At 37.9% G+C, this 12,900-nt stretch overlaps 1 protein-coding gene across 1 annotated transcript in view; it reads left to right on the top strand.

The window, feature by feature from the left end:
* Nucleotides 1–12,900, top strand: part of GMDS (GDP-mannose 4,6-dehydratase) — a 393,916-nt gene that overhangs the window by 135,346 nt on the left and 245,670 nt on the right. The window contains exons 5-6 of the mRNA XM_010708463.3: nt 5,233–5,425; nt 6,280–6,384. Of these exons, the coding sequence (XP_010706765.2) occupies nt 5,233–5,425; nt 6,280–6,384 (298 nt within the window). The remainder of the gene's footprint in view (nt 1–5,232; nt 5,426–6,279; nt 6,385–12,900) is intronic.

Below are 12,900 nucleotides of genomic sequence, written 5' to 3'. Positions count from 1 at the left end.
AGTTATGGGGGGGGGGGATTTTGGTATCTTTCAGCTACTACCTTTATTGGGTGAAAAGGCAATGCATTAAGCGTTCATTATCAGTTAAGCCATTGGAGGCAAGAGGAATTGTCATGTTCTAGAAGATTACCTGATGTTTCTGTAGGTGTGTAGGTTCTTTCCCGTCCCCCTCAACACCTTCCGCCTCCACCCAAATTCTCTGGATTTCCTAAAATCCCTAGGTCTTTTTTTTGTGGTGTTAGGACTTTGCAGGAATGCTTGGCCCATACTCCGTATTGGATTTAGCAGTTGGAATGTTATGCTTTAAATGCCTGTTCCTAGGGGTTGAGCAGTTTGTTTATTGAGATGATATAAGTGATCCCACTGGTTTTTATTGGCAGTGGAAGGCACACTGAATATTCAAAGCAAATAGAATTGATTTGTAAAAATACAAAAAAAGTAACTGCTGTGAAATTTGTGAGGCTAGAAACATTTTGAGCAATTTTTCTTCTCTGTAATTTGTTTCTCAGGTGTAAACCTTTGGCAGTGCTTAAAGAGACCTGACACGTCTTCTGCTCTGATAAATCTAAAGAAAACTACTTAAAGGTTTTTGAAGAGAACAAAGATGCTTAATCTAATCTTATACTTACGTTAATCACCTTTGCTTTTGCAGTGAAGGAATAATACATAATTTACACTTCTATTATCCTGTTTCCTTCTGGGACTTTACTTTACATAAGCTTTCCTTTTATAATGCTAGCCAGCTAAATTCCATATCCTTAAACTGAGGATATTGTAAGAAGGAGATGAAATTTCAAATTGTTATTTTTATCTTTTAGAGCATTAGAGCATGTTCTGCTAGTTCGTACCTTTTTTCGGTAGAAGGCTAATAGGTGGTATGATTACAGACAATCCTTTGGATTGTTTGAAGTGACAAAACAGAAATTCATATTTATTTTCAGAATATCACCACTGTTGATGATGCACTGCTCAGAAGCAAGTGTTATTAAATCTGCAGCTTGTATATAGTACTCATAGACATGGTAGGAATGTGTTCTTGGGGAGGGCAAGTCCCATATGTTTTCATTTAGATAGTTTTCAGTAAGCTTTTAAATCTTGTTAAAGACCTTGCTAAGCTTGGTTTTGAATGATCAGTTGGGAAACATCATATTTAAAACATTGCTTTATTACATTTGGATCTCATGTAGCGATTGAATCTGACAATTATGAAGAAAGAAGTGGGGAAAAAAAGGAGTTTGAATTCAAAATATAGGGACTGATTCACAAAACTCACTGTCATTCTTGGAGTTGTGTTATTGAAGAGACACAGTATAGTATTAAGTGTATTCATATTGTGTCCTGTCTTTCCAGGAATGTTGTAACTAATGATGCTTTTCTCAAGAAAATTTTATTATCCTATGAGTAAGCCTTGCTGTGGGAACTTATGCTTGCCTAAGAATGTATTTGAATTGTTCCACAATTAGAGATTAGTCCAGCAGTGAAATTCAGACGAGCTGAAGACAGCATATAAAAGTCCTGATTCCTTTTGAATATTCTTTGAGCCAATGCTGCAACGTATTCAGAGCCTGAAAACTTGGACCTGAACTACTTTTAACCAAGAATATTAGTATCTCCATTTTGTTCTGTCCTCTTTTAATGATAATGCTATCACTGTTTATTGAATGGAATAAAGAGGCACGTCTTCAGTGTATAGATTCAAAGCGTATCCAGAGGTTGGCTATGACTGTTCCAAAAGCACTGTGGGAAGGGAGTTCCAAGTTCACTCAAACCTTCCAAGTAGACAATGTCAGTTTTCTTGGTATACTGTTTTCCCTTTGACACAAAGTCTGTCCAAAGAAGACAAAGGAGTATTGGATTTATGCCTTCCAGACTCTTTGATGAGAAAACTTTCAGTTTTTAATTTCATCCAGGCAGAGGCATTTCTTTTTGCTATTCCAGTCTTTACAACAACTCCTGCTGTTGCCTTCAGAGAAATTACTGGGTACACTGCTTCCTGTATGCTGGTGACAAAAGCTGTTTGGGATTTTTGATGCTAGGATGGAGCATCTCGCTTAACTAAGTTAAAAACTAACACATATATAATTTTTCCAAAGCATAATGAAGAGCACCTCCTTAAACTTTCTCTCTGTCTTTCCGTTGTGATTAGTGGTGTACAGTGGTGGAGATCAGCTTCCTAATTCAGACTCTTAAGACAGTTGTCATAAATTAAATTGTGTGAAAACTCTAATCTGTTAGAATTACTTACACTATTTTTTCCACTGGGGAGATATTTAACTTTTCAGAAACCATGGGCTGATTGTAACCTTTATGCACCTGCCCTTAGAAACCACCATGAAGTTTGTACTCTCTCAGGTAATCCCACCGAGCTAAGTGCACTAGCGAAGATTATTTCTGAGTAGTGTTTATAGAATCTGATGCTGTAGTTAGTTTCTGTTTCACTAGCCCTGACCTTTTGTATGTTGTACAAGCAAAGCCACATCTCTTTTGCGTGTCCCTCTTAATGAGATCCCTTCATTATTATTATTTTCTTCAACTTCAGTATTCCTATGGGTCTTGCAGAAAGTAACATGTTCAGAAGAAGAAAGAATGTGGTAATGGATAGCTTAGCACTTTTTTTACTCTGTCCTGCTTCATTTATAACTATTTTTATAAAACTTTTTTACGGTCTTAACGTTGAATTAGAATCCAATTCTAGTGTGAAGTGACACTGCTCAAAATGTCTTTAACAGCCCTGTGTTTTTGGAGTTGATGTTTTTAGTGAGTAAAACCGTTTTTCATTTTCTCGAATGCCATTTTAGTCCAACCTGCGCTCCAAAACGAAGTGAGTTTAGCGGTCTGCGTCCCGTCCCTGGTGAACAATAGTTGACATTACAAAAACACCAAACCCACACAGAGCTGTCGGTTTCTGTTCGAGAACACTCAGACCAGGCCAACATGGAGACAGAATTACCTCATACCCGAGGGAGTGATTTTTCTAGGTGAACATTGAGGTCATTCTTCAGGCAATAGGGAAAGGCATGTCTTGTGAAACTGGTCTCCGATCAGCCAGCAAGAGCAGCCCCTGCTAGTGCTACTGCAGGCTCTTTGTTCACTTTAGTGAAGAGGTTTTTATAGTCTGGGGTTTCTCATTTAAACCCACCTGACGTGCACCATTTACGCATGTCGGTGGAATATGTAAAGCAAAGTTTGCATTTTAAAGGGCTGTTTCATCAGTTTATTTGTTAGGAAGGATATGTTAATATGGTTAAGTTCTTGATTCTGCTAAAATTAGTGTTTTGCCTTTTCTTTTAGAGCAGTGGAAAGCCATTGAGAATACATGAAGTTGCTAGCCGTATTGTGAATATGCTCATTTATGTATATTAGAGCATTTTTAATGTGAGGCTAGATAAGGGCCTGGGCATCCTGATCAGGCTGTTGTGTCCCTGTTCATTGCAGGGGAGTTGTAGTAGATGGCCTTCAGAGGTCCCTACCAAATCTAAGGATTCTATGATTACTGACAATATCACTATTCATTAAGATGTGTTCTCAAGAGTTACTTTAACAGTGAAGCTGAGAGGCTTTAAGTGTCAGTTATCTTTGTAGCAAACAAATTTAAAAAATAAAAAATGAGAAGCTCAGCACTTCTAAGTTGACCAGTGTACAGTTTCAGCGGGGCTATACCAGGCTAACATATAAAGAACTGGGTTTCCTTTTTTTATTTATTTATTTTTTTTCTCTTTTGGTTTTAAAGAAAGGTTAAATTTCTTATAATTCATACCATTAACTGTTTCTGGTCAAAACTCCAAGTGAGAGCATCTTTATTTTGGAGTGTGCCAACACAATTTACATTATTTCATACTTGTATTAAAATAGATGTGATGCATATTAAAAAATTAATCTACTTTGATTTCATCTGCTCTGTAAACAAGCCCAAAGCCTGTAATGATTACAGAACAGAGGAAGCAGCTTAACTGGAGAAGTGAATACTTGGCTGTCTGTCTGAATCTGCAGAGAGACTGAAAACATGCCTGGCAAGTGTTGTTTCCCATCACTTTCCCTGGGCTAGCTCAGCTCGTCAGTGAGGGTCACTTATGTTCTGCTCTACTCATAACTAACCTGCCACAGAATGCTAAGGAAGTGACAACAGTTTTGTTATGTGTGTTTTTGGTAGTGTCTTACTAACCTCTGGACCTCATATAAAGAGGCTGTAACATTGCTATTGCTGTAGACCTTGTTCCTGAAAGGCAGTCATCAGCAATAGGAGCACTTAAGCAGAGTAATTTTTCCTTTGCTCGTAGTGATGGTGGAGATCACTCTAATGGTCCACTCCCTTTTGATTTTTTTTTTTTTTCTTTTGAGGTCGATGGTATAAACAGGGAATGTTTCAGTTTGCTGTGATTTGTTTCTTTGTTTGTTTAAAAAAAAAGAAAACAGCGTGTAGAGGCAAAATGCTAGGCTGGAGAGATGATGTGAATGAAAGTACTGTTTGTGGCCTGTGCTGCAATCAAGGTCATCATGAAAGTGACAGAACTACTGAGGCAGGAAGAGAAAGGAGAGCTGTGTCCACAAACCTATTACCAAATTTTGAAGGATATGTCAGCTAGAGGAGAAGCCAGCTTTCATTTGGATACCTCTACCTTTTGCTCTCCCACTTCATCATCCACCTGGCCTCTGTGCAAAAGTCACACTTGATATTCCTTAGCCAGGTGAGGCTGGGAATGTCATTTGAGAACAGATATTTCCAATCTTTTCTTCAGTTTAGAGTGTGTTTAAATTGCACAACTTTGAATGTTGTTTAAGGTTGCTTATTTCTAAAATAAACGTTTATGCTTGTGTCTTTTTATCTTACATAATTTTTAAACTATATTTAGACCATTTTTAACTAACTTGAGTGTGTCGAAGACACTAAGCCCAAGTGAGTATTGTGAAAATTGGCAGCTGTGGAGATGAGAGAGCGCCTGATAATGCTCCCACTATAGGGTAGGCTTACCCCTTACTTCACATGGGAAAGTAATCCAGAGAGAGAGATCAGGGAACACCAGTCTTTTGATTCTGCTATTTGTGGAACTTCTTGTTTATTCTTAGAAATCCTTTGAGAGTACTTTTGTAAACTGAGCATCAACTCTGTACAGAAGTGTCTAGATGATTTGTGACAAGTGGTGTATTACTTTGCTTAGTTAAATGTGCATGACTGCTGCATGTTCTGATTCTCCTAGTAAAACTGGTATTTTTTTTATTTCCTTCTCTCCCAAGATTTCTTTTGACCTAGCAGAGTATACTGCTGATGTTGATGGAGTTGGCACTTTACGGCTCCTAGATGCTATTAAGACCTGTGGCCTTATCAATTCGGTGAAGTTCTACCAAGCCTCCACCAGTGAACTTTTTGGAAAAGTGCAAGAAATCCCACAGAAGGAGACCACCCCTTTTTACCCAAGATCGCCTTACGGTAAGGCTTGCTGATGCGTGTGTGTCAGTAGTGTCTGTATGTCTGTTCTCTCTTCTCATGTCTCAGGGCTGAAGTCATTCTGGTGTGAGATTAGAATAACGATAGAGCAAAAGTGACTAGACATGTTGAGAGGCATACCTTTATGAATTACTATATTAAAAGTATTTGCTGCCATTGCCCGGGGGTTGGAAATTACCATCTCACTTCTCAAGACTGTGTTCATTCAGATCAGAATTAGAGAGCTCTTTTAGAGAGGAGGGGGAAGGTTGGCTCTTCCTTCACTAAGAATTGTAAGATAGCACTGGGATGATAAGGTTTCATACTTTTTGTCGCCCAAATGAAAAACTCCCAAGATCTCTTTTTTTCCTTCATGACCTCGCATTAAATTTGAAACACTTATTTAAGCATTGTGCATGGAAGACTTTGGTGATAAAGTTTCAAATCAATTTGACTGTTAAGGCAGCAGATTTTTGCTTTTATTCCTCTAAAGTCATTTTTTTTATTAGCAGAGGTCACCACAGTGGCATATTTCACACGCTCTGGCTGCATTAATTGTATTGTAAAAGAAAGATTGCTATGCTTGAGTGTGCATAAGAAAACAAGTGAGGGAGTGCCCTAACCCTTCCTGGTCGATCCTGGGGCTGTGCAAAAAAGGAGTATTTTCTCATTCAGCTGCCGTTTATTGGCCTGGATGTTTTTTTCCTATGAAATGTGACACATCTGGGGAATGAACTGAGTTCTAATTGAATTGTTGAAATGTGGCCGTCACCTTGCATGCAAGAGAGATGTGTGTATGTGTCTGAGCAGTGCACAAGTGGAACGATTATGTGCAACATCTTCAATTATTCTTGTAGGTGCAGCAAAACTGTATGCCTATTGGATTGTGGTGAACTTCAGAGAGGCCTACAATCTCTTTGCTGTGAATGGCATTCTCTTCAATCATGAAAGTCCCAGGAGAGGTTAGAAAATCCATGTAAAACTGTTCCTAAGTTTGTGCATATCTGATAAGAAAAATGATCCGGAAGATTTTTTTAAATTTCCGAAATGCTGTGGTGAGGTTGTTTGACTTGAGGTAGTCTGCACTGTGTTTAATGTAGCCCTTGTGGCAGTCTGCTGTATGGCAGTTTTCACTCTCAAGCATCGCATTCCATTTTGTAACCCTCCAACTATGAAGGGAGTCTGGAGTATCTGATTTTGTGTATCAGTGCTCTCAACAGACTGCAAAAATATCACAGCATCTCTGTATTTTCTTTCCTTCCTGATAGTAACTTAAGGCTATAATGTTAAAATGATATAATAAAAAGGCAGGTTTTAAAATCGTTCAGGTGAGCATATCAAATGCAATTTCAAGTGTGACTTGTATTCAAGATTTTTATTTGCACATAAATGTCAATGTAAGAAGCAGAAATAGTAGTCCCTCTAAATTTCATAAGACTAATGAATACAGCCTGGTATATTTTGGAAACTTGTGGATTATGACACATGCCTTCTGACACGATGGCTTTCAACGTATGGCTTTAAAATGCTTTTCTGTTTAATCCTTAATAGCAGTGCAGTTTAAGTTCCACTTAATCATCCTTTTTCCTCTTGCACTACTTTAGGAACAATTAATAGGGGTAGTTTGTTTGAGCAAAAGTCCAGAGTTGATTAAAAGTCTCTTACACAGTGACAGCTTTCCTCTGCCCTTAAAATACTGTGACATAGAAAACACTCTAAAATTAAACTTTAAATTGACACACAAAACTGGATTCGTAGTGGAGAAGCCTTTTATTGTGGTCTGTTGCTAAATGAAATATAAATTCAAACTTTACAGGAATGCAATTATGTAAATTATAGCCTAGTACAAAATATAATCATTTTACTCATACTTACAAATATAAAATAGACCATAATTGTAACTGTTTAAAAAAAAAAACAGAGGAAAAAAGTCAGTATGATTTAAATAGGGATTTCTTTGCGAGTCACAGCTGTAAAGCCTTACAGTACACTGAGTAGGCAGTGTTTCCAGGACATGATGCATCAAGTACTTGGTGGCAGAAATTGGTGGAGTGCTTCATGCCAGAGCAGTTGACACTACAAGTTCAAAATTGAAAGAGAATCAAATTCACTAACTTGTTTCACTTAGAAGCCCTAATACTTTGCTTTCTTTTAAGCATTCCACTGCAGTATAGTCTTGGTGCACTATATAAGGTGATGTGCAAATTGCTTTGCGTTATAATGTTGAAATTGAAATGAAATTAAACCACCTGACCAACACGAATCATGAAGGAAAATGCAATTACACAAACTACCATGGCATGATACTGAAGGAGCTGGGGCTGCTTAGTCTGGGTAAGAGAAGGCTGAGGGGAGACCTTACTGCTCTCTTCAAATACCTGAGAGGTGATTGCAACGAAAGCGGTGTTGTTCTCTTCTCACTGGTGACAGCATGAGGGAAAATGGCCTCAAGTTGCACCAGGGGAGGTTTAAGTTGGAAATGAGGGAAAACTTCTTTACAGAAATGGTTGTTAAGCACTGGAATAGGCTGCCCAGAGAGGTGGTGAGTCACCATCCCTGAACGTGTTTAAAAACCATTTGGATGTGGTGCTCAGCATGATTTAGCAAAGGGTTGTTAGAGTTAGGGTAGTAAGGTCAGGTTGCAGTTGGACTTGATCTTTAAGGTCTTTTCCAACCTGAGCAGTTCTATAATTCTATTATTTCTAGTAATACTAAACATCTACTGGATGAATTGGAAGTTACAGAAACACGTTTATGATTTCTGCTGTTTTTTTTCTCTGCAGGCTTGTGCCATTTTGAAATATAAAAACTTCACTGCTTGTTGCTGTTTTGATCCCTCTGACATTCATTCCAGCTTTGATACTGCTAAAATGGAGCTTCCAATGAGAAGTCTCATTTTGACATATTTAACGTTCCTGTGGAGAATGAAGTTTGTGCTTTGAAGTTCCAGGCTGTTCTTCTAGTTGTGTGTATGTGATTCTAGTAAAATTTAAGCCCATTCTGCCATGAGCAGGAATCTTGTCTTAGAGGTAGTTCCGGTTGGCTCCATTAGCCTTAGCAGGAGCACAGGCAATGAAAGTGACAGTAAACACAGCCCACTGTCATTTGCTTAGTGTTTTCATGTGAGAATATCTTAAAATTTTTCAGTGAAGAAAATAGGAGCAAAAGAATTTTAAGGTTGTTTCTTAATTGGTATTCACCACTTTTGGTTCTGAAGGCTATAAAAGTGCTCTGTGAGGCAAAGGGGGTGTAATAGGAATTATCTATCTCATTACAGAGATGGTAATATGGTGAAAATGTATAGCTAGTGGTGGTGGCTATATTGAAAAATAGTGTTTAGTAGCTGAGAATTTGCTACATCAAATAGTGCTGTTGTGCTCTTTGTATCTGTTGTAGTTTCCACGGAAATGAATGGGAGACATTACTTTTGAAGTGATGTATATTTTGTTCTCGTATTTCATACCGTTTTTGTTGAAGCCATTTTCTCCTTGGGATGGTATGAGGAAAATTTAAGCAGAGACAACATGTTATTTCAGAATATTGATTCTTTTCTTTAGTCTTCCCAATTTTATTTTGGAAAGCTCTAGTAGTAGTTAACATCATGTATACTGCGTTGTAATAAACAAGTCTGCACTGAGTTTGTAAGGGTAGAGAGTGCTTAAGTCTAATATAAGAGGTTTCTTATTTCTTGAAATTAGGAATACTTGAGAAAAGTGCTGGCTTTGAGAAGCTTGTTTGATTTTTTTACTTTTATCTTGTTCTTTTACTCTGTAAGAAAAATACAGTGACAGGAGTAGATCTTAAGATGTGACACTACTTTGCAATTTTGAACGCTTAAATTCACTGTGTGGGCTGATCTTTCACATGGCAGTGGCAGCCACATTGACTTTATAGAAAAAAAAAAAAAAAAAAAGAACACTAATAAGTTCCAGGTTGCTTGAACCTGGACCTTATCTCTATCTGCACCTTTCATCTTAATTTGGGGAATAGCTGTATAGCATTATCAAAATGCACCAATGAGTCCCTGCTCAAGAGATGCATGCATATGTAACAACAGAGAGCATTATCTAAAATCTCATTTAAAATAGAACAAGTGGCTGTGTAGTATTTTCCTTTTTATTTTTTTCTTTACGAAATGAGAGGCAGTAGGTATAACAATAAATCTGGTACTGGTCACTTTTTGACCAGTACATGTTCTTCAGCTCACACAAATCAGTATGGTTGTGTTGAAGTGAACTGGGCCATGTTGATTTATACTGGCTGAGCGTAGTATTTCAAGTGATGGCCTGGTAATGTAAGGTAAGCATAATTCCCCTATACTAGGGAAAGGACTGGTAACAGCAATAAGCCTTGCTAAAGCTGGTTTTCTCTCTTACTTTTATCACTCATATACCAGGTATGGCTCAAGTGACTCCTTATTTATGGCAGTGCCAAAGGGGAATGGCCTTTTCCATTTCTGAGACTTATTTATTGTCTAAACATGACATCATCTGAAAAGCAAAATGCTCTTTACAGTGCTAGTAAGCTACAAGATGGTATATGTTTCCAAAACCAAACATACAAGACAAAACCTAAAAAGTCTTCCCAGATAAAGCAGGGAGATGTACGTTAGTATGACTCTGAATGATCTCTCCACAGTAATCTTGTGCAGCTGCCATAACAGACTCTTTTTTTTTATCACGTTTCAGAGGGCTAATTCCAAAGTTGTGACCTTCCAGGCTCCAGTGGGTGATCTTGTACAGAGAGCTGGACACATAGTATTGTGAGGTTGTTTTTTTGTTCTTTTTTTTCTTTAGTAACATTGTGGAATACCAAATGGAGAAGCTTGTGATCAGCAAGTTTCTGTTGGTGGTTGAATGTGGCTCCCGGTATTACCAGTGTGGAAATGTCTGCCCTATAGCAATATTGAAAAGGTATTTCAGTTCAGTGAGATGACGGTTTTGACAGCGAAAGAGTGAGGCAATTAGCAAGTCTAGTTTTCTGGAAAGCTGGGGCATGATCCAAGTCTTCTTTATACCATTGGAAAGATTCCTATTCTTTCGTTGGGCTGTGGATCTCACTGATGCCATTTTTTATGAGTAAGAAAGCTAACTACTTGTTGACAGTGTCATTTGTTTCTTCCCAGACAAGCCCTTAATTTTTCTGCTCCTCAGTTCTGTGTATAGTTTTCCTAGGTTTACAAAATGTGCCTTTGGATGCCTGAGATAACTCTCCGATTTGGTTAACCACTTCATTGCTTGCCTCATCTGATCGTTATCTGCCAAGATGTACAAACATGTACAGCATGTTTCCTGACACAATGCAACAGAAGTTTTGTTTTCTTTTTGTCTGTTTTTTTTTTTTGTGCGTGTGTGTGTGTGTGTGTAAGTACTAAATACTTTGCCTCCATGCATGACATAATTGTGTAGATCATTGCGTAGGAAATTTTTGTTTGTCTGATACCAGCTCTGGTAAAGCAGTTGTCATCAGACCCTTACTGTATACCCAGAGGGAAAGGATGCAACTGCTCATTTCTATGATCACTTTCAGCCAGGAAGGAAATGGCTAGGTGTTAGATTGCAGGCTGAAGGTTGTCAAAGTACATGTAGAAAGATTAAAATGAAAAGAAATCGTGATTTGAAGAGAATGGGGAGTGTTCTTTGCTTTTATTGTGCAACTGGATTGCAGTTTTGCTAGGAGGGAGTGCGGTAAGGAGTTCTACCGCTTGCTGCAAATATACTTGGGTGTCTTGAATTTTTTTGTTGTTACCTGTTTTTTTCTATTTTTAACAAGCTTTCAGTCTCCTTTTTGCCTCTATTTAACAGAGAGGGCAGTAGCAGATGGTGACATCTGCTACCAACTTTCACAAGAAATCCCTACAATCCCTGCAGTAACAGCTGCTCTTCTGCATCTCCTATAAAAAGATGTGGCCAACATCTGTCAGATTTCCGTTTCTCATTTTTTCATTGAGGAAACTAATTGCTGGTGTCCTTATAAATGTTCAGTGCAAGAGGGTCTTAGGCAGCCTAGCACCACTGAAAATACGAAGGACTTTTGCCGGTCCTCTTTTTGTAAGTTCAGGCCAATGAAAGATGCAAACGTGTAAAATTTTCAATGCAGAGTTATTTATCTTTATTTATTTAATTTAGTCTAAAACTTTCCAACCCACAAGCACATTTGAATAGCAGAAATCAGCAGAGTGCAGCTTCTCTCTCTCTGATTCCTTGCTAGAGAAGAATGCAGGCTGGCTAGTATTATCAGGGAACGTCTGCCTAGCATATTGAAAACTTGATGGCAAGGTACCATGGCCAATGTAAAAGCAGTTATTCAGACACTTGTGTGCTGCACATCAGCCAAGATCATTTCATGCTTTTTAGTCTGCATGTTTCAACAGAGAAAGCATGCAGTGTCCTGAAGACATGCATTCTTACTGGCTTTTTCTCCCTGCTGTGAGACTGATCCTGCTAAGTGATCCATGCAGGTGTTCCCTTATCAACACTTGCAGTCAAACTTCAGTGGGGATAAATATGGGCCTTGGAGTCTACGTGTACACATGAATTTGCAGTAATATTGTCCATAACAAGAGAAGACTGCCGGGTAGTAACTCTTTGCTATTTTAGCGAGGTAGGTGTGTTTTCCTTTGATAAGTAGGTGATGTTACAAAGTAAGTGAATTCAGTTAATTCTTCTGATGTCAACATGGTATTGTCTATCTAGATACTACAGATCAGAGCATGTCACAGTATGCAGATTTTTGTGAGTCTTTCTGATTTTTGTGTTGCTAATAAATCATCTTAGTCATGAATTCTGGTAAAAATTCATATATGAAGGCAATGTAATGATGCCAAAAGATGAGTGGGCTTTCCTCTGTGAGCTTAGGTTTTGAAAGCAGTGCCAGACTTCTGATACAGGAACTGAAAGCTGTGTTTCTGCATGTGCTTGCCTTCGGACATCCATGTAGTAGTCCAGGTCAGTGCCATGGAACTTGTCCCAAATGGAAACTAAACACTCATGTATATGAACTGAATTATGTTATATTTATACATTTTTCTCAAGTGAGTCACTGTTAAAAGAAGATTCTGTGCTGAGCAGTCTAATAATTGAAATATTTTTGATTCAGTTTTAGAAATAATAGTTCGTGGAAATCTTTCTGATTTCTTAATTTATTTATTTTTTTTTCCTTTTCCATTATTGGAGAACCTTTGGTTCTATGCTTCCTTATCTGATGTACTTTTCTGGGGTCTATCACCACTTTATCTAAATAGTTCTGAATATAGCACTCACAAAAACTAAGTAATTTCTTGCCTGTGGGTTTAACTTCTTGGAACAGCTGCATTTGCAACCCAAATCTCTCCTTGAGCAAATTATTATCTTATCAGATGCATCTTCTTGTCATTAAATCATGTGCTCCCTTGTGGCTTATTCTGTGTTAGGAAGAAAGTAGATTATACTTTTTGCTGTTTCCCATGATTGATTTAAATTTTTTGTGTAATCTCAGAA

This window comes from Meleagris gallopavo, chromosome 3 (genome assembly GCF_000146605.3).
Source record: "Meleagris gallopavo isolate NT-WF06-2002-E0010 breed Aviagen turkey brand Nicholas breeding stock chromosome 3, Turkey_5.1, whole genome shotgun sequence".
Taxonomy (NCBI): Eukaryota; Metazoa; Chordata; class Aves; order Galliformes; family Phasianidae; genus Meleagris; species Meleagris gallopavo.
The sequence above is the reverse complement of the archived record's forward strand: the minus strand, read 5'-3'. Positions and strand labels throughout refer to the sequence as shown.